The 19976-nt window shown below is 41.4% G+C and overlaps 2 protein-coding genes across 5 annotated transcripts in view; both read right to left on the bottom strand.

The window, feature by feature from the left end:
- Positions 1 to 686: 686 nt before the first annotated feature.
- LOC117254086 (histamine H3 receptor) lies at positions 687 to 11404 on the bottom strand. Its single transcript, XM_033622061.2, has 3 exons — positions 10820 to 11404; positions 10109 to 10275; positions 687 to 4103 (listed from the first exon to the last, which is right to left on the bottom strand). Exons 1-3 carry the CDS (start codon positions 11055 to 11057, stop codon positions 3243 to 3245), a joined length of 1266 nt encoding a protein of 421 aa, XP_033477952.2. The 5' UTR covers positions 11058 to 11404; the 3' UTR covers positions 687 to 3242.
- Positions 11405 to 15040: 3636 nt separating this feature from the next.
- Positions 15041 to 19976, bottom strand: part of impact (impact RWD domain protein) — a 45456-nt gene continuing 40520 nt past the window's right edge. For 3 of the 4 annotated variants that reach the window (XM_033621950.2, XM_078168503.1, XM_078168504.1), the window contains one exon: positions 15041 to 15850. In XM_033621950.2, the coding sequence (XP_033477841.1) occupies positions 15791 to 15850 (60 nt within the window). In that variant the 3' untranslated portion in view covers positions 15041 to 15790. The other variant, XM_033621952.2, reaches the window with a different exon arrangement.

Here is a 19976-nt window from a genome sequence, read left to right as displayed (position 1 = left end):
TCCATAGCAGCCCCACAGTGTGATCTCTGTGTAAAAGAGCTCAAGGACAGTGAGGTTTGATTTTTCAGGGGTCAGTGCCTCTTGCTCTGAATTTGATTCTGGCTTTGGTGGCTGACACATGTATGGATGTACCAGTCCAACAAAAAAGAGCATCCATTGTAGCACTACAATTAAGAGAGGCTGCAGCTTTCCCCGCGAGTGGGCGTGGATTTAGCGCATTCGGCAGACATGCCCCCGGCGTCTCAGAGCAGAGAACACTGTCTCTTTTTTAATTATTTTGAAACATAATTTTACACACTCTGCAACTTTTTTAATAATTCAAATTTGTCTGAGTGCTTCATAACACATTTGTCTGTGGTGTGACAAACTCATTACACCCAGATTGTAACGCACAGACATGAATGTGGTATCACTCTTCACATCTAACTCTTGGCGCAGAAGCATATAAGCATATTTCCCAAAATGTCAAACCATTTCCTCCTACGCTTCCACATTTGACCAGTAATATGTACAGTTAGGAAGCCTGTAGTCAGTCCTCTTTTTATTCTCTCTTTTGGCTACTTACACCAACACACATTCATAGCCAAGATACAAAGTAGTCAAGTAGTTTGGGTGGTAAAAACCAGTCAAGTCTTTGAATAAATTAAACTGCACTTAAAGAACACAACCATCTAGCGTGGCATAGATATTATTGTACAAAAGGTTTAATGCTGCTCTCTTATTATAGTGCTGTACATGTGTAACATCAACAATAATACCTTTTTTTAAAATTAAGTGCAGATTCAGTGTTGGCAGATAACAGCTGATTCCCCTCTGCCTGTAGCCCACTTTTCAAATAAAATGAAATAAAACATCAATGTGATGAAAGTTCACACAGTAAACAGATACAGGTTCTTCTCTTCTTTTCAGATGCTTTGAATTTTGAGGACTCCACATTTGTCATCCTATTGCTGCATGATGAAAAGCTTGAATTTGAAAAGTACCTTTTTGAAGACAAAAGCAGAAAGCCGTCTGTTTCAAAAAGAACAACGACGCATTCGAAACTGATGTGAAAAGGGTTTCATGTGCGGAGAGATTATGAGACTTTATAAAAACCATAAAATCCTCAATTTGATCTAAACAGGAGTTGAAGTGCCCTGTGTCGCAGCAGCCCTGTGAGAAACGGGATGTTGGCGGAAGCTGCTGTCTCCCTCAGCTGTGCATTCAGGCAGACAGACCGTAATTTAACAGCTTGGTGGTGCTGTAGTTCTCGTATAATATCTTAGGCTAAATTACAGTCATCACTTCTATCTGGCTGCATAAGTCATCATTTCCCAGCATTGAGCTCACGAAGAAGTGAGTGGTGAAATAGCCTAAACCACGTCCCTCTTCCTGTCCTACTTACCGAGATTGTCTGTGAATATCTTAACTGCAGTTTTTTTCCCTTATACTCTCATATTGCTATCAGATATGCTGAGACAAACCTCGCACAACTTTGACACAAACATTTCTCTTATGGACTGTTCGTTACTTATCGGGGGGATGGGTTGGTGCAAAAAAAGGGGAAACATGTCGAATATTTTTTAAGCACTGGGGAGGGACATACAACTTTAAATGGTTCATGCATTTCAAAGTGCTACCCATTTGGAGGTGGTGAAAACTTAATGTTTTGCTTTTTATTTTACTTTCTGTTGGCCTTGCTGACAGACAGCCGGCCAGCTTTACTAAAATGTGATAACTAGTGCCCACTGCCCACCTTCCGCTGGACTGGTTTCTTGGCCTCTCTGCACTGTGCATCACTTGGGTCAGGAGGGTGCTAATGTTAGCTAGCTAGCAGCACCGCATATTCTGCAACTACAGCTGGTGATGCCGTCCTGGTGGCAGACCGCTTTTCTGTGGAAACATTGTGTCCACCCTCTGGTCTCTCCCCAGCTCACTCTGGTTATTAAGCACAGGGCTTGACGCTAACTTTTTTTCCCAAGGAGCACATGTGCTCCTAAGTTGAAAAAGTAAGAAGCGCAAGGAGCGATCAAATAATGTGTTTTCCATAATAAACGTGACGCAAATAGACATTAACAAGCAAAATTATTTAATGAATTTGTATACAAAATGTACAGAAAGGTAAAATCATCAAGTTTTGAAAAAGTATTGCAATTTAATTTTGTCTTTAATGTTATTATCTTATATAAATTATCTTTGCAATATGATTATCTTATATAATGTTATTACTATCCTAAAACATTCTCCAGGTCCTCTGAAACTCTGCAGGACTTATTTCCACCCTGCCAAGCAGCGGTACCGTGGCGAACGGTCCCTAACTATGGGGAGAACGGAGCAGGCTTCCCCAGAGGTCCGCCGCTTTTCCTGGTCCCTCGTCTCCTCCACACCACGCTGACGACAGTGGGACTTATATTCATTGTGCCGACAGTGGCTTGGAAAACCGCCCATAACTGTGTCACACGGGGAAGAGGGAAGACGGAAGGCGGCTGGAGTCCTCCAACATTTGCGGTTAGATTATCATATTCTTTTATTGATAAAAATATAGGCTGCTTCGGCTGTTTTTTTTATGCGCACATGTGCCCCTAAATATTTTTTACAGTTTGCACACACCTATTTTTAGTCGCAAATGCGAGTGAAACGCTCGCACTGTCGGGCGCTGAAGCGGCTTCGTTTTGTACCGCAAACCCCGCACCCTTTTTAGCATTGTTTACTATGTTAGCACTACTAGCTGTGCTGAAAGTGCTACCAGTAATAACATAGTCAGCACTGCTCAAGGAGTTTTACAGCACTATGTTTTTTTCAGTGAGCTTTGGGGATAGCAGAGGGTGGGCACAATGTTTCCACTAGAGTGCTGTTGGGTTGGGTTGCACTACCAGCCTTACTGGCCGAATGAGCGGCGCCGCTAACACTAGCTAGTTCCCACCAGACTGGGGCTGTACACAGTGCAGTAAACTGAAGAGTAGCAAAATTTTCCAAATGACATGTAACTGGTCAAAAATACTCTCTGCAGGTAACCGATTGATGGTTAACCATTAATTCCTACATTTGGCTCAAGGAAAAATAATAATAGCTTTGGGGAGGGTCCAAATAAAAAACAACTTACACCAGCCCGTCTCTGATAAGTAAAGAACAGTCCCTTATTTTTGAAAACTGGATTTTTTTCTTTTTTTGATGGAAGAACATTATATGGATTTTTTTTTTTACAGTGGTTGACCAACTACAGTTACTGCATTCATAAAGTATGGAAGTGCAATTGAGTTCATCTAACAAGACTGAGCCTCGATCTGAGGCTGGACTGATTGTCTCTTCGGACACAGTATCTTTGAGAAAGCCCTTCGAAAGCTTCTGTGGCACAGGGGGTAAAGGAACGGGTTGATGGCAGAGTTCAGCCACAGAAGCCAAAATGTAATCTCATACCAGTAGTTCGCCACACACTTACCGCTACAGGCGGCACGAATGATCATTAGGAGAGTGTAAGGAGCCCAGCAAATCCCAAAGATGCAGACAATAATGGCCAAAGATTTGGCGATCTTTTTGTCCCGAGTCAGACGAGATCCCAGCGTCCCACGGCCAGGGGCCATGCAGGAGGCCGTGTGCTGAAACAGCCTGGAGTTTTTTCTATTAGGAGACAACTTCTCCCGCTGCATGAATATCTGACTGTTATTAGGGTCCCCACCACAGGAGGAAGGGGAAAGGACATCGTCATCCTCGATGACCGCAGAGATAGCAGTAGGCTCACTGGACGACACCTTCCGAGTCTTCACAAAAAACACAGACCAACCTGTTCCGTCTTTGTGCTTCTTAGTGATCCTTTGCGTCTTGACTTCTTCCTCAGAGCAGGCGCCTCCATTCTTGGTCCTGCGATGGATGTTTAGGTAAATGCTGAGGTTGAAGAAAGCTACTGACACAAACGGGGTGAAGAACTCAAAGGTAGAAGCGCAGAGCAGGAAGTACCAGGTGAAATAAAACTCGGCGTAGCACTCATGAGCCGGGACGACACTCTGGCCGACGACTGTCTCCCAGAAGATGATGGCAGGGCCGTAGAGGAGGAAGGCCAACACCCACACTGCCACCATCTTGAGCACAGCCTGGCGGGTCATGTTTCGCTGTGCTCTGTATTTAACCTGCATCAAAAGAGAGGGAGAAGTGTGACTCACAGTGATGAACATAGAGGCCCAAACCCATTTCTGATTTTTACTCCCACCCCCCCACCCCCCCCCCTCTTGAGTGCCGCCTTGCCCCCAAGGGGTAGTGGTTGAAATCTTCCCTTATGAAATGGGACAACCTTTCAAGACCCTGATACCTCATCAGTGGTTGTCGATTCTGCCGACATGACCAGTGTTGCAGGACTATGCCGTCTCCTGCTGTGGTCATTGCTCTAGCCTGGGCTACAGGCATCCTATTGTGGTTGTCAGGATGCTGTCGATTAGTTCGCAAGTTCCAGGTTTCATGGTATCAATCGATCAAAGAAGTTATTAAATTAAAAAGAACACTGCTTCAATACCAGGCCACTAACGGTGCTCTGTAGGCAAACATTAGCAACCTGTGCTCTACTGTGCCAGTCTGCACTGATATCGGAGAAGCGCTCACAAGTGTAGCAACTTCTCTGTGGGTCTTTTGTTCCATTTCCAGCGTCATACGCCATCACAGGGGGGTAATGCCACGGACATGTGTCAAAATGTGGGACCATCATGCAGAAATCAGCGATAACAATGTAACACTAGCTAGCTAGCTAGCTAGTTAGCCACATGGGGAAATTGGCATACTTGCAATTTCTTTAGTTATGCTTGATATAAAGGAAAGGATAATACTTTAAAATGACAGTTGTGCAGGACTGAATCCTAAAACCCAGAAAATAGTTGGTATTTTAGCACTCCTGGTTCCCTCATCTCAAAGTCAATGTTTTTTTTAATGGGTTTCTGGTTACGTGTTCCACGACATAAAATACATCAGTGTGAACTAGTGAACTTTTAAGCTTTTACATATCTTTGAAAAGGTGGTTACTAAGAAGCAGCTAAATGAGACGACAGAATGTCATCACACTGAACACAGCTTTACGCCTCATTTTGGTGGCAACGTTAAGGTAGCATAGTTTGTTTAGCTTAATGTTAGCTTTTTACTTCTGGCAATTGCACATATGCTTCAAAAATCATAACGGTAGTTTTAATTTGTGAAGAAATCTCACTGAACAAAATGTATAAGTATCATAAACGTTTGTTTGACACAGGGCTTATTTTCTGCAATAATCCAAAATCCAATGAAACTCCAAAATCCCTTAAGCTTTCTGCTGAGGGAACCAGGGCAATGTTTCATTTGCAATGGCATACAAAAATATCATCATCCCTGCAGCACTGTTAAACCATAATAATATTATGGTTATCACAGTCTTTAAATCTTTATTATCAGGGCGTCGGTGGCTTAGTGGTAGAGCAGGCACCCCATGTACACGACTGTTGCCGCAGCAGCCCGGGTTCGACTCCAGCCTGTGGCCCTTTGCTGCATGTCACTCCCTCTCTTTCTCCCCCCTTCACGCTCATCTGTCCTATCAATTAAAGGCCTAAAAAAAAAAAAAAAAAAAAAAGCCCCAAAAAATATCTTTAAAAAAAAAAACTTTGTTATCAAGGAAAATACAAGTGTGCCTCTGAAAAACCTCCATTTGGAGGGCCATGTAGCCCTGACACTTTGCCCTATTCCTCAGTTCCAACAAGAATCGGGACACCCTACCCCCTAGATGTAAACACGCAAAACAATGGGGTAAGGGCTAAGTGGTAGGGGCAAAGGGTGTTCTGGGATTGGGCCAAACTCTGCTGCAGAATAACGCTATTTGTTTCATTCCACAGCTGTTCACATAACAAACGCACTTGCTTCTGCCCTGGGTGCTCAAATAAAGCCCAGTTTGTATTATGAGATGCTGTAAATGAAACCGACACGCAAGGCTCCTATTCCACGGTGTGCCACTGAAACCAAAGAGAGAGGAGAAATGTCAGGCTGAGAGCCACATTCACTGATGCAACACAAGAGTGTGAAAGAGACATCTGGTTTCTCCCAATCCACTCCTCCCTCGTTATCACCCGCCGCTCATTCTCTTCACACTCGCTCCATTTTCACTCCTCAGTCTAAACTCTATCATTAAGCAGCTCTCCTCTGTTTACCACTCTTTTTTTATTGGTGTTTTTTTATCTTGTCTTTGCCTCAAACCATCCAATATCTCTCTGCGGCAAGAACAGCTGGGTAGGTCTGAGACAAGTGTGACCTTAGTTAAAGAGCAACTTAAAAAAAACAAACACTTCTCTGAGTCAGTGAATAATGAAACAAAACCACTTCATGATGCTAATAACGGATTCTGGCCCCGCTATTGAGTGTTCATTACAAAAGCGCAAGACTCCCCATTTCCATTGTAAATTACAAAAATCCTTCTCTCTGGAATGAGAATTAATACATAAATAAATAAAATTTCCTTCTAAGCTGGCAAGATCAAACCCTCAATCAAAGGAAGATAAAAGCAGCCACAAGCAAAGAGATGTTATTACCATACACTACTCAGTGAGCAGCTAAATACACTTCATTTTTTCTGTGGCGTCTAACAAATGTAGTCAGTTAGAAATAACACAGGCAGCAAGACCATGTAAATGATCCACACGGAAATATTTCAGTTTTGTGCCAATCGAGGTCAAATGGACATGTTGTCTGGTTTATTCTTGGGAAGAAGTTTTTATAATTGATGACTAATATTGGCCATATGTGTGGCACTGTCTTAAAAGAATAATCAAGTAACCGAGGCTTATGTCTGGTTGTACACTGATGAAGCCAATAGGGGGAAAAATATCTGTTAGTTTTTGTTCTGGAGGGGGTGTTAAAGGTGCACTCCAGCTATTTAATATTTAACTTTCATATGGTTGGCGGACAAAAGACACATAAAAAAAACAAAGCAGCAGAGAGCAAGATATGCTGAATTTTAGTCTTAAATATTAATCAAGGTCCAAAAACCTTGGATCCTACATTTCTCATGATGCAGCTCAATAGCATGCTTTATCAGACCTTTACTGCCTCCCAACAGCCCGATTGCCAGAAGAAAATGTTTGCATTGTACGTTCCTACAAACCACGACTACGTTATATTTGTCGATTTTATAAGTATCATATCAGCGTTTCTAAAGTGGCGTGGTGTATGAGCTGACTTTGTCATCGGGAGGTGCGAGTCGCCTGCCAAGCTGCAGACCACTGTTTGAGACTAATTAACAACACAAACTAGTTGTTTTAGGAAGTTGTCACTGTTTTTCCAGCAGCTTTTTAGCTAGCAAATTTTGGGTGTTTTTGTAGCGACCTGTAGCGGTTTTTTCAAGAAAAGCATCTGATTTTAATAAAGGCATCACTTTGTTTCCTGTTGGGATAGTGCCACGAAAAGCAAGAGTTTTTTACGGAGACATCGCTGCATTTCCAGCTGGGATAGTGCCAAGAAAAGCAGCCAATTTTTAGAGACGTTGCTGAATTTCCAGCTGGGATAGTGCCAAGAAAAGCAGCCAATTTTTAGAGACGTTGCTGAATTCCCAGCTGTGATAGTGCCAAGAAAAGCAGCTAATTTTTATAGAGGCATCACTGAATTTCCAGCTGGGATAGTGCCAAGAAAAGCAGCTCATTTTTATAGAGTCATCACTGAATTTCCAGCTGGGATAGTGCCAAGAAAAGCCGCTAATTTTTAGAGACGTTGCTGAATTTCCAGCTGGGATAGTGCCAAGAAAAGCAGCTAATTTTTACAGCGACGTTGCTGAATTCCCAGCTGGGATAGTGCGAAGAAAAGCAGCTAATTCTTATGGAGACGTTGCTGAATTTCCAGCTGGGATAGTGCCAAGAAAAGCAGCTCATTTTTAGAGACGTCACTGAATTTCCAGCTGGGATAGTGCCAAGAAAAGCAGCCAATTTTTATGATGATGTCACTGAATTCCCAGCTGGGATAGTGCCAAGAAAAGCAGCTAATTTTTAGAAACGTCACTGAATTCCCAGCTGGGATAGTGCCAAGAAAAGCAGCTAATTCTTAAAGAGACATCGTTGAATTTCCAGCTGGGATAGTGCCAAGAAAAGCAGCTAATTCTTAAAGAGATGTCGCTGAATTTCCAGCTGGGATAGTGCCAAGAAAAGCAGCTAATTTTTATGATGATGTCACTGAATTTCCAGCTGGGATAGTGCCAAGAAAAGCAGCTCATTTTTAGAGACGTCACTGAATTCCCAGCTGGGATAGTGCCAAGAAAAGCAGCAAATTCTTAAAGAGACATCGCTGAATTTCCAGCTGGGATAGTGCCAAGAAAAGCAGCTAATTCTTAAAGAGATGCCGCTGAATTTCCAGCTGGGATAGTGCCAAGAAAAGCAGCTAATTCTTAAAGAGACGTCGTTGAATTTCCAGCTGGGATAGTGCCAAGAAAAGCAGCCAATTTTTAGAGATGTCGCTGAATTTCCAGCTGGGATAGTGCCAAGAAAAGCAGCTAATTCTTAAAGAGACGTCGCTGAATTTCCAGCTGGGATAGTGCCAAAAAAAGCAGCCAATTTTTAGAGACGTCGCTGAATTTCCAGCTGGGATAGTGCCAAGAAAAGCAGCTCATTTTTACAGAGGCGTCGCTGAATTTCCAGCTGGGATAGTGCCAAGAAAAGCAGCTCATTTTTACAGCGACGTTGCTGAATTTCCAGCTGGGATAGTGCCAAGAAAAGCAGCCAATTTTTAGAGATGTCGCTGAATTTCCAGCTGGGATAGTGCCAAGAAAAGCAGCTCATTTTTACAGAGGCGTCGCTGAATTTCCAGCTGGGATAGTGCCAAGAAAAGCAGCTCATTTTTACAGCGACGTTGCTGAATTTCCAGCTGGGATAGTGCCAAGAAAAGCAGCTCATTTTTACAGAGGCGTCGCTGAATTTCCAGCTGGGATAGTGCCAAGAAAAGCAGCTCATTTTTACAGAGGCGTCGCTGAATTTCCAGCTGGGATAGTGCCAAGAAAAGCAGCTAATTTTTACAGCGACGTCGCTGAATTTCCAGCTGGGATAGTGCCAAGAAAAGCAGCTAATTTTTATAGAAGTGTCACTGAATTTCCAGCTGGGATAGTGCCAAGAAAAGCAGCTAATTTTTATAGAGGCGTCACTGAATTTCCAGCTGGGATAGTGCCAAGAAAAGCAGCTAATTTTCATAGAGGCGTCACTGAATTTCCAGCTGGGATAGTGCCAAGAAAAGCAGCTGACTTTTACAGAGACACAGTTGTGTTTCTTGCCAGGATAGTGCCACAAAAAAGCAGCAGTCGAGATATCACTGCATTTCCAGCGGGGATTGTGCCCCCAAAAGTGGGTATTTTAAGCCAAAACATGATCTTGTCCTGACAATAACCAAGTGGGTTGTTGAAACATGACATAGCTATGTAATAACGTACAAATGTAATGTATCTGTAGTCCGCAGAAGCATACAATGCCAACAATTTTTGGGTGATTGGGTTGCTCCTAAATGCCCACTGCTTCCAAACCCCACACCTCCTAGAAACTGTAACTCGTGGGATGCCCAGCAGTTCAGCAGATAGAGCAGGCCTCCTGTGTACAAAGGCTTTGTCTTTGCCACAGCGGCAGTGGGTTTGATTCCAGCCCGTGACCCTTTGCTACATGCCATCCCCCTTCACTCTCCCCTATCACGCTTGAATTGTCTTATCAAAAACAATCATCTTTTAAAAAAAATGTAAGTCTCAAAGCGAGCTGGCCAGGTGTTTATTTTAAATGTTGAAAAGCTCCACCAGAGCGACAGAGGGCATTATGAAACTGTTTTCATTGATGGAGTAGTTCCCCTTAAATTAAATTATACTGGTCCTTATAGACTGCTGAGTTGCCTGCTAATGTCTGCATCCAAAATATTTACATACCAAATCACCCAGGCGGCTCAAGCTCTGTGCTCAAATTGACTGGACAAAATTAGAGATTAAAGCCAGACACACTTGTAAAGGAATAAAGCTGTGAATGTCAATGACTTTTCACTGCCGAGCAAACTGCCCTGGAGAGTGACACATTTTAGAATTGACTGTGGTACTACGTCTACGTGGTGTGTGTGTGTGTGTGTGTGTGTGTGTGTGTGTGTGTGTGTGGTAATGAGCACCTCTGCAGCCTGTACTTACTGCTCTTGTGACTGACAGGAAGCGGTCATAACTAATGAGGACAATGTTGAAGACTGAGGCCGTGCAGAGCAGGTAGTCCATAACCAGCCACACCTTGCAGAGCCCCTTACCCAGCATCCACCGGCCTGTCAGGTTGTAAGGGATGTACACCGGGATGCAGAAGGCACCTGGAACACACACACACACACATGCACACACTGCATGTTGATTCAACCCGTCTAACATTCACACCTCTCCAGACCTCCAGACAGCCTGGATGTGAGACCCATTACATGTGACAAAAAAATTAAGGGATGCTGCTGTTACTGAGGCAAACCCCTGCAGAGAAAAAGTGAAAGACATTTGAGAGGAGAGCAGCTTGTATTGGTTGTTTCATTAAAGAGAAGGGTCTAATTCATCTAATGGTGCAGATAAGAGCAGCACAACAAGAGGGGTGTGATTGCTTTACCTCAATGAAATAAAGGGATGCTACAAATATCCATGGTGCACATGAATGAAGCAAAAAAAAAAAAAAAGACAAGGTCACAATAAACTCAGCAGTGAACACTAGTGACTCACTGTAATTATACTGTGTGTGTGTGTGTGTGTGTGTTTGGGGCGTGGAGAAAAAGCCCTTTTTTCATTCACAAGGAGGAATAAGAGATTTTAAAGAGCCAAATTTGAGCGACCTGACAGATGAGACGCAAAGAAGAAGAAGAGGCACCAACTCACCCACGAGAAAATCAGATATAGCCAGGTTCAGAAAGAAGTAGTTGCTTTGGATTCTCAGGCTCTTATCCACAACAAAAGCCATGATGACCAGCGCGTTCCCAGCCACCACCACGACAACCAGTGTCACCATGAGGACCGATAAGATCACCGCCAGGTAGCCCGGGAGGACAGTCCCAGCCTCGGACACAGCAGGAGTCAAGTTGCCGCTGGAGTTGGTCTCCAGAATGTGCGCGCCCATAGTTAGAATACAGCCAAAACCATCGTAGACCCTTTTGTTCCGTTTCACGCACAGAGTCCAATTACGCGCCCAAACGTTCCGCTCCACTTTACCCAGGAGTCAAACATGACTGGAGACCTGTGGTTTAATGGAAACACTTTTCCCAAATCTTCCATTTTCCCTGGAATAGTTCTGTGCTAAGAAGAGACACAAATTTAACTTAAAGATTATTTTTTTATGAAAATAATTGTAGATCCTCTGTGCGCGTTTCTCTCTGGTCAGCAGGTTTACAGTAACAGTGCTGGCTGCTGGATGTGCGGGTGCTGAGGAGCGCACACTTGCTTTTGTCACCAATGTCAAGACTACTAGAGTAGAAAATCAGCACTATATCCGCTCGTACTTTCAAAATAAACGTCCTACAAGAACGTTTTGTGAGAAAGGGGAAGACGCTCAAAATATGCGTCCTAAAGCAATTTTTATGTCGAATTACGATGACTGTTTTTTCAACACATAGCCTAACCTTAGAGAACATGATAATCGAAGCCTATATGTTTCCTCAAAGGCAACCAAAATAAAATGTCTTAAAACGTTTGTGTAAATGCACCTAAAACCATAGTGATGTGTCCGTTTCCCATCAGATGCATCCAAAATACAATTAAATCACTTTAAATTTCTCTTATGTGTCTGTTTCCAGCAAGTGCAAAGGTTTAATTTAGAAATGGGGGGGACACAACATGAAATAAGCGGTTTGGGGTCATCTGCAAGAAAAGTTTTAGCATCAAACGGTTAATTTTTGCAATTCTGGAGAATGTGTATGCACCAGTTTGAGCCTTTTTAGCATTTATGATGTACATGTCTTATATTTGTCAAATTAAAGTCCCTGCTACGCTCACATTTGTCGAAAATGGATGGGAATGAATATGTTGTAAATACCTATATAACCCCTGAAAATCTACACCCATGGCTGTGAGTAAAAGGAAGAGGTGTATAATTTTTTCGCTTTTATTTTGTAGGCCACTCATCTTCCGGCCTTACTCAGGTAATTTCTGCGCGCTTGACGTTTTGCCTCTTTGTCCGCGCAGCAGCTGATCAAAGGCTGAAGTCTGCAATCAGAAGCTGAAGTGGTCCAGACGCCTGAAGCAGGCTGAGATGAAATGATCCGAGCCGCTGCCAGCAGGATGTCCGCAAGGAGCCAGGCATCATCAGCTGACAGATATTTACACCAAGCATCAAGTCTAGTCATTCAGTCAAGTGATTCAGAGGTCAATGTCCACTTGACAAAAGCTGGAGACACCATTACAGTCCACTTCTTCCTTTGATGTTTTCACCAAGATAATCACTGTTAAATCCAAACACTAAAATTAAGTATTTATAGTGTATGTTTTATTAAGTATTTGCATCTTATTTGTGTCTTAGATTTGTTGTATTTATACTCTTCCCACTTTCCCTCTGGATGAATAGGACATTTTTATAATAATACATCTTATGAAGGAGACATTAGAGCATGAGCATGGAGAGTCTGTTTAATTTTAGAGGAGGCAACTTTCCCACAAATTCAGTGTTCTTCATCTTTTTAATTGTCTTTATGTTTTCATATGTAAAGTGTTCAAAATTAAAGGAATACCTCACCCCCCCTATGATCATTTATATATCAACTGCTCACCCTGTGTTACGCTGAATTTGGCAAGAAAACTTTATCGTATGCCTCAATGTTAAACAAAGAATCCAAAAACAGAGGAAAATGAAAAAACATCATTAAAACATGTTCACAAACTCTCACACAACTCGTTTCATATAATCCAGCGCTTATCTATTTAGTCGTATACTCAGTACTTCCTAAACAGTGAAATTTATCTATGCACATTTCAAAGCCAGACTCCAGTGACAAAAATAGTAATTTTACCTCACCAGTGAACAAAGGGTCCAAAAACTGGAAAAAAAAATTCTTCATGAATTAAAGTCACTGAGGTCCAGTTTTAACAACATCACAACATCAATTTAGAAACCCTTACACAACTCGTGCAGTATAATCCTAGTCTCATTTATCCAGTCAGTGCCTGTGTTTGGGAAGCGCTAACCATATGACTGGAAAAATGAGACTTCAATTCTACTGCGCAAGCTGTGTGAGAGTAATTTTTCAGTTTTTGGATTCTTTGTTCACTTTTCGTCACAAATTTAGGGTAACGCATGATGAGTAATCAATAAACAAATGGTTATTTGGGGGATGAAGTATTCCTTTAAATAAATAAATACGACACTGTGATATAAATTAGCATTGTGACACTGGCTGCAAGATTGTCAAGTAAGATTATAAAACACAATGTGACTTCATAAAGACAATATATCAATAAATGTATTCATGTATTTTATTATTTTCCTCATTAACTGAACACTCCTGGTTTCCATACTTGCATACTTTGAAAGGAAATGTACATTTTGTGATTTTGCTGCAACAATCAAAGTCTTCGGCTCTCCCATATTCTCCTGTATGGATTAAATTTTAAATTGAAGTAAGCTCATTATTCTCAGCCCCGCGTATTATTTTAGCTTCATGAGTTCCTCACAAGCCTCTAAAAAACATAATTAAGGGCTGAGATGATGGGTTTGGCATGACAGCTTGTCAGGGAGAAACAGCTCTATTAAGTGAATTAGCTGTAATTATTCTCAATGGCTAGAATGCACAGGCAGCTTTGTACACAGACATGGAGTAAATTTCAGAAATCTCAGCCTGTTGTTAGTCATTTGTGTTCTCACTCCAATGAGATGTACTTATTGGTTTTATTCCCTCAAGATAACTAAACACAGAGATAAAAGACTTTTATTCTTTATGTCACAACAGTCAAGTAATAGTGGTGAAAACACTGCCAGGTGCGAGCCCTGGATATTTTTAGAAAGTAGCCCTCTGCTGCCAAAAGCCAACCCTGGAGTGGTTAATATGCAGAACGTGTCTTTCCAGGGATCAAGTGACACCAAAACGGAGAGGTGAGGCAAACTCCCACAGGAGCCGATGTGGGGTAAAAGCTTCAGTAGAACACACTACTGTGAAAAGTTGAATATTTAGCAGGCTTCAACTGGATGTGCAATGCACTGAGGACAACGGGCATGTGAATTATGTGTATGAGTATGAGAGCGTCAATAAAACTTAGTGAACTTTGCTGTGCCGTGATCATATTTCTTAGAAACGCTGAATGAATTGTGTATGAATTTCATTCACATGCCGATTCGGCTGAAAGCTGAATTAACACGTACAAGGACAAGTATTCACACATTTACATCAGGACGGAATGGAACATTATGATTTAAAATGAATGATGGAATAAAGATGCCTTCTCCTGAACAAAATCCTCCATTAAAGCTTGTAATGATGTGGCTGTCTTATAAAATGGAGACTGATCACACTAGGATTTTTAGTACAAATCTCATGTTTGTTTTAATGAAAATATGTACCGTAAACATTTCATTTCAAGACTCCTCACATAAAACGGTGCAATATAAAGTCCGTCATAATTTTCAGTCAATTATTTCTAGTTGCAAGAAATCCCTGGTTGTTGTTATTAAAGGAAAAGTGTGTAAGATTTAGGGGTATTTAGTGGCATCTAGTGGTGATGACTGCATATTGCAACCAGCTGAAACTTCTCCTGGTTGAAATTCCCTCAGTGTTCTTTGTTCAGGAGATTTTTACCAGGAGCCGACTTATCCGCAGTGGTCTATTCCTCTCCAAAACAAACAGACCAGGTGATAAAAACTGGTAAAAACACTGGATAAAGCATTTTCATGTTACAGATCAGTGTTTCTCCAACACTGTTTGGCATGTCTGAGACAGGATGCTATACTGTAAATGACCTAGCGTAAACTCTTATCCTGTAATATAAGGTGTGCGTGACTGGATATAGACTATTGTTATCCTGATGTGACTTGATTCTGGCCAAACTTGGTTATGTGAGGAGAAGCAATTGTTCTCCGAGCCGGTTGTCTGAATAACAGGAAAACCGTTGCTTATGTGACAGGAAGCAGCTTTTAATGTGTATTGGAGAGCTGTAGGTGTGTCAACTTAAACTGCATGTTTGTTAGACACTATACATTGTCATGATGTACTAATTCTTTGGCTTTCTCGCAAGTAAACCCTCAAATGTGCAACTCCATGTCTGAGCCTCTCTTATTTTAAGTCTTGTCTATGCTACAACAATGCTAGCCTAGCAACTGCTAATGTGCACTCGTTCAGGAGGTTTTTACCAGAAGACAAATTATCCACAGAGGTCTCTTCCTCCCCAAAATAAACGGACCAGGTGATTAAAACCCATAAGATGCTGAATAAAGTAGTATCACATTACAAATCAGTGTTTCTCTACTGCTGTTTGGCACGTCAGAGACTGGCCGCTAGCCTAGCAACTGCTGATGTGCCCTCACCTTTTTTCAGAACCAGACGTTCAGGAGGTTTTTACCGGAGGTCTCTTCGTCTCCAAAACAAACAGACTTGGTGAACCCCTAAAAACGCTGAATAAATCACTTTCACATTAAAAATTGTTGTTTTTCCGATGCTCTCGTTGTGGAGGGGCTTCTAGCTATGATGGCTGATTCTAAGATACAAAAACACAATTCTTTTTTTCAGGTGATTATACACTTAAGAAAACATACTCGTATTCAATTTTTGCCAACATAGCCCCATAAATCCGACACACTAGACCTTTAAGACACACCTGAATCACAACACTCTGAAAATGTGTTTGAATAAAAGTCTTTCTCTCTTCAGAAATTCATTTTGTCTTCTTGTTCTTTGTCCTTTTGGCCTTCGCTCCAGATTTGGTGGCCTCATCCTAGAAACGAGAAGAAAGGGTTAGAGAATGGACAGACTAATAATTATCTTACATTAGCACTGCGCTTAATGGTACCAAAGCCTTTTCCATGTTTAATATTTGAGTGCTGTTTCAAAGCTCACAACTCAATTTATGAGAGACACTTTCACCTGAGCTCCTGCTGCGTTTCCCTGCTTTACTGAAATGTGCGCATTACAATGTGCTGATTGGCATGCACCCTACTGTTCTAATGTATTCAAATAATTGCATCAAACCAAACATTGCATTCTTAAGTACTCTCATAAAACATCCTCTGCTAATTATTGCAGTGACAATGCAGGCTGGCCAACTTGTAGACCTCCCAACACTGTAACAGCCTCTCTGGACAAAAAACAAGTATAAATGATAATTCTGTTTCATACAGCCAAGTGGCAAATGTGGCAAATTTAATATGCATGCTTCCCCTTCAAATCTCATATGGTGTTTGCACCTTATGGTGTTTCGCAATGGGGCTGTTAAGCAGTCACTCTCAATCATTTGTTGTCCCAATTACCATTAAAAAATGTTCCTCCCCCCTTTGGGATTGGAGTTTTCTGCCCGTTGTGGCCGACAGGAAATCGCCTCATTGCTATTTTTAATAAGCAACACACATGCTGCAAAATAACTGGCAGCAACCTTTCATCTAGGCAGGTCCTGAGGTGTGAAATTGGTGGTTCAGCTCTTTTTTTTTTAGTCTATTTTCTTCCTAAATCCAATCCAAGTGTTCACAGATTTTATCTAATTTTGCATTCCACCAAAATTGTCACCCACTCTCTCTTCCCCAGAATTACTGTCCTGTTTTCAATTTACACTTCAACTCAAAAATACAAATGACAGGATGAGGCACTGGGACAGAAAGAAACTCACCTGAAGTGTTTTGTTTCTTCCTCAGACAATAGAAAGTTCTGGATTTCCATCAACAGCATCTCCTACAGATTAACCTGGTGTCCCTCAAGGGTCAATTCTGGGTCCTATTTTGTTTCCTATATGTATGCTTCTTCTTGCCCAGAGGGGAGCGTATCTATGTTCCCAGGGTCCTATGCTCCCCGGCTTGATATACTCTAATTATGACACATTAAAGAGACATTTCAAATAGTTCTATTTTCTCAGCAATGTTTTTTCTCTAGGTCAAATGGTCAGTAAATGTTTCCCGGGTCAATTATGTTGAAGTCGCCCACCTACAGCTTATAGCCCACTGACATTATACATCTTGAAACCTACGCCTAATGACAGTTTTCTTGACTTTAGACACTCATCTTCACAGTGGCTCAATGGGTTTTAACCATTCAAACTGCATTTGAAACATCCATCTTCTTTTTGCCTTTGCAGTTGAACTGCAAAATTAGCCCTTACCAATCTCTTACAGGAAAGACCCTGGAAACATAGGGATGACGCCACTAAGAGTCTTGGCAACTAGTCACAGTCATGCTGTCTCCAGCTGACCAGTTGTGTTCAGATTTTGTACCTGCCTATGTTACTTTTGCTATAAGGTTAAAGGGACCAACGCACAGTAATGTCTACACTCTCACTAGCTGCTTGCTAGTCACATAAGTAGTTGTGTTGGTGCAGCTGGACGTATCTCTGTCAGCAGAATTCAACACGTCTCCTTTCATGGGGCAAAATGGACAGCCACAAAGCACTTCCAACTCTTATAAAGGCCAACTCGTAAAATGGGCAAGTTATGGAGCTTTTAGCATGCTATCACCGAAACAAACACATTAGGGTGCATTGGCACAAAAGATATGTGGTCAAATGCATCCCAGAGCACCCTGGCAAGTGGTTCAGGTGATGGAGGGCCTAATTTATAACCACTGTGAACTCACCAAAAAGAACTTGAACTGTGTGTACACCACTTTCTAAGCATAACTTGGGATTTATAAAGAAAAAGTTGAGTAAATGTGCGTAAATTTAGGGAAACTCTGACCCACATTTTGGAGAGTGGAGAAATTGGCGACACAGATGGTGAGGTGGTGAATTGAAGCCAGATTGTGGAAATTAGATGTGAAAGGAATCATTATACATATGATCTCTCACACATTTAAAGTCACCTCATATCACACATTTCATATGAATCACTACATAAATATTCAAATACAGTAGTGTTTTCGTGTTTGCTAGGCTGTGGCAGGTGACAGGATTCAGTAATGTTCAGCTTTCCTTTACCCAATAATAAGCGTGAATATACTGAGGCATTTTCACCTCAATCACGTTAACCAGGCTAAATGATGTTATCTTGGGTTTCTACAACTGACAATGTTAATTTCATCAGACACCATTAAATATTTGCACTGCGCTGACATTTTTCAATAATCGTTTCTAATACTGTGCATATACTGTATCATCTCGTACGATATTTGTTTTCACATAGTTTTTGCAGTGGTGTAGTGGTAGCTGATGAGGTGGGTGTACTGTGTTACCGATGAAGAAGTAGGCATACTCTCCTATATATTACAATAGCTTTTTAGCTGATAGGTGTGTATACTTCAACTGGATAGAAGAAGAAGTGGGTATACCCCGTATACCTGAGTATACCCTCCACTACACCACTGAGTTTTTGAGTGTAAAATGGCTGCAGTGAACACGAGTGTGCTGTCAGGCGCATAGAGCATACTGGAGACACTGCTGTACTCTGCTTCTTTATTGAACACATCAAAAGGACGAGGAGTCAAGCTGACAAACCACATCGGACTACTTCATTGCATTGGACTGTATGCTGTGCTTCAGTTTACCAGGACACTATGTCTCCGCTGGACCTTCCCTGACCACTCGTGGTCTTTACCCCATGGATGCTATTTCCCTGCCTGAACCTTCTTGTGGACACATTTTGAACTGGCGAATAATCGTACTGTTTTTTTTCTCTGGCTGGCAGTGCGTTTTCGTTTGTTATAACTTCTTATCATTTTTATTATTATCTATTTTTTGTTTTTTGTTTTTGTCATTGTTTTCTTTTTTTCTGTCCTGTATTTTTATGTCCATGTTTGTGTATTGCCAGTGTTAAAAATTCAGAAATAAAATTAATGAGAAAGAAAGAACCATTGACCAGCTGGCTCAGGTCTATGCATTAATATTTATGTTGTGCTTTGCATTGATCATTTATGGTTGAATGTGGGTGTGTAGAGGGCGGGATATGAGGCTGACCTATGTGCCAACAATTCCAAGTTGATTTGGGATTTATGAAGGAAAACTGTGTACTGGCAGACGTACGCACGGCTTTATAAATCATAATATTTTTTGGCATACGTACATTTATTTATTATTATTATTATTATTCTTGTTATTATTATAATTTTGTCCACTTGTGACCAAGACGCATGTTAATACCAGATGTAAACAAGCTCTTGTGTCTTTTTTCCTGAGACCAGGAGCACAAATTCATACAATTTGAGACAATAACTTCAAACAGCGGTCTTGAGAACAAGACTGATTTTGAGTACTGCAACACAGACTGAAACTAAGCAGTGTGTTTTAGAATCAATTTTTAACTGTTACTAGTCATTTTTAAAGCATCTCACGGGCTGGAAACAAGCTATTCTGCAGAGGTTTTACGTCCCTCCACCCACACGCAGTGGCCTCTAATTAGTTGTCACACAGTCCAGGCTTGATGTCCACAGTGGAACGCAGCCTTTGCTGTCAGGATGGGAATGAAATCAGGTTCAGATTTTTACAGTGACTTGATGGGGTTTTGAAGTACTTGTAAGAGTAGGTCCGCAGTACAGTTCCTTTAATCTATATGTGACAGCAGCTCAAAGGTCAATCATGTTATCAATGGAATAACTTTGCAGAACACAAAGATGACTTCAAAGCAGACTGGACCTAACTTCAGGCTGGTGAAAACGAAGAGAGTGTGTTTGATCTTCAGAACATGTGGCAACCAGACACTTCAAATGAACCAATATCCTTAATGGGACAGCTACTGAGGAGTTACTGTGGAAACACAAAGAAAGCCAGACACTCTATATTATTATAATATGTCTCAAGATAATCTGTAACTGGGTGCTATCTGACAGTGTTGAAATAATGTTTCTCTTCTGACCTTCAGACTTCGGCTTTGGTTGTAAAGGCAAAAAAAAAGTAATTTTTTGGTTTTCAAATAGTTGGACGAACATAA

Source organism: Epinephelus lanceolatus, chromosome 6 (genome assembly GCF_041903045.1).
Source record: "Epinephelus lanceolatus isolate andai-2023 chromosome 6, ASM4190304v1, whole genome shotgun sequence".
In the NCBI taxonomy this organism is placed as follows: domain Eukaryota; kingdom Metazoa; phylum Chordata; class Actinopteri; order Perciformes; family Serranidae; genus Epinephelus; species Epinephelus lanceolatus.
This window is presented reverse-complemented; position numbering and strand designations above follow the sequence as displayed.

What these genes read in the sequence shown, in the direction of transcription:
- LOC117254086 (XM_033622061.2), bottom strand. Translation starts at nt 11,057, where the DNA reads ATGGGCGCGCACATTCTGGAGACCAACTCCAGCGGCAACTTGACTCCT. An exon ending in TATATCTGATTTTCTCGTGG is followed by an intron (nt 10,276 to 10,819) that starts GTGAGTTGGTGC and finishes TGTGTGTTCCAG; the next exon opens with GTGCCTTCTGCATCCCGGTG. An exon ending in TCCTGTCAGTCACAAGAGCA is followed by an intron (nt 4,104 to 10,108) that starts GTAAGTACAGGC and finishes CTTTTGATGCAG; the next exon opens with GTTAAATACAGAGCACAGCG.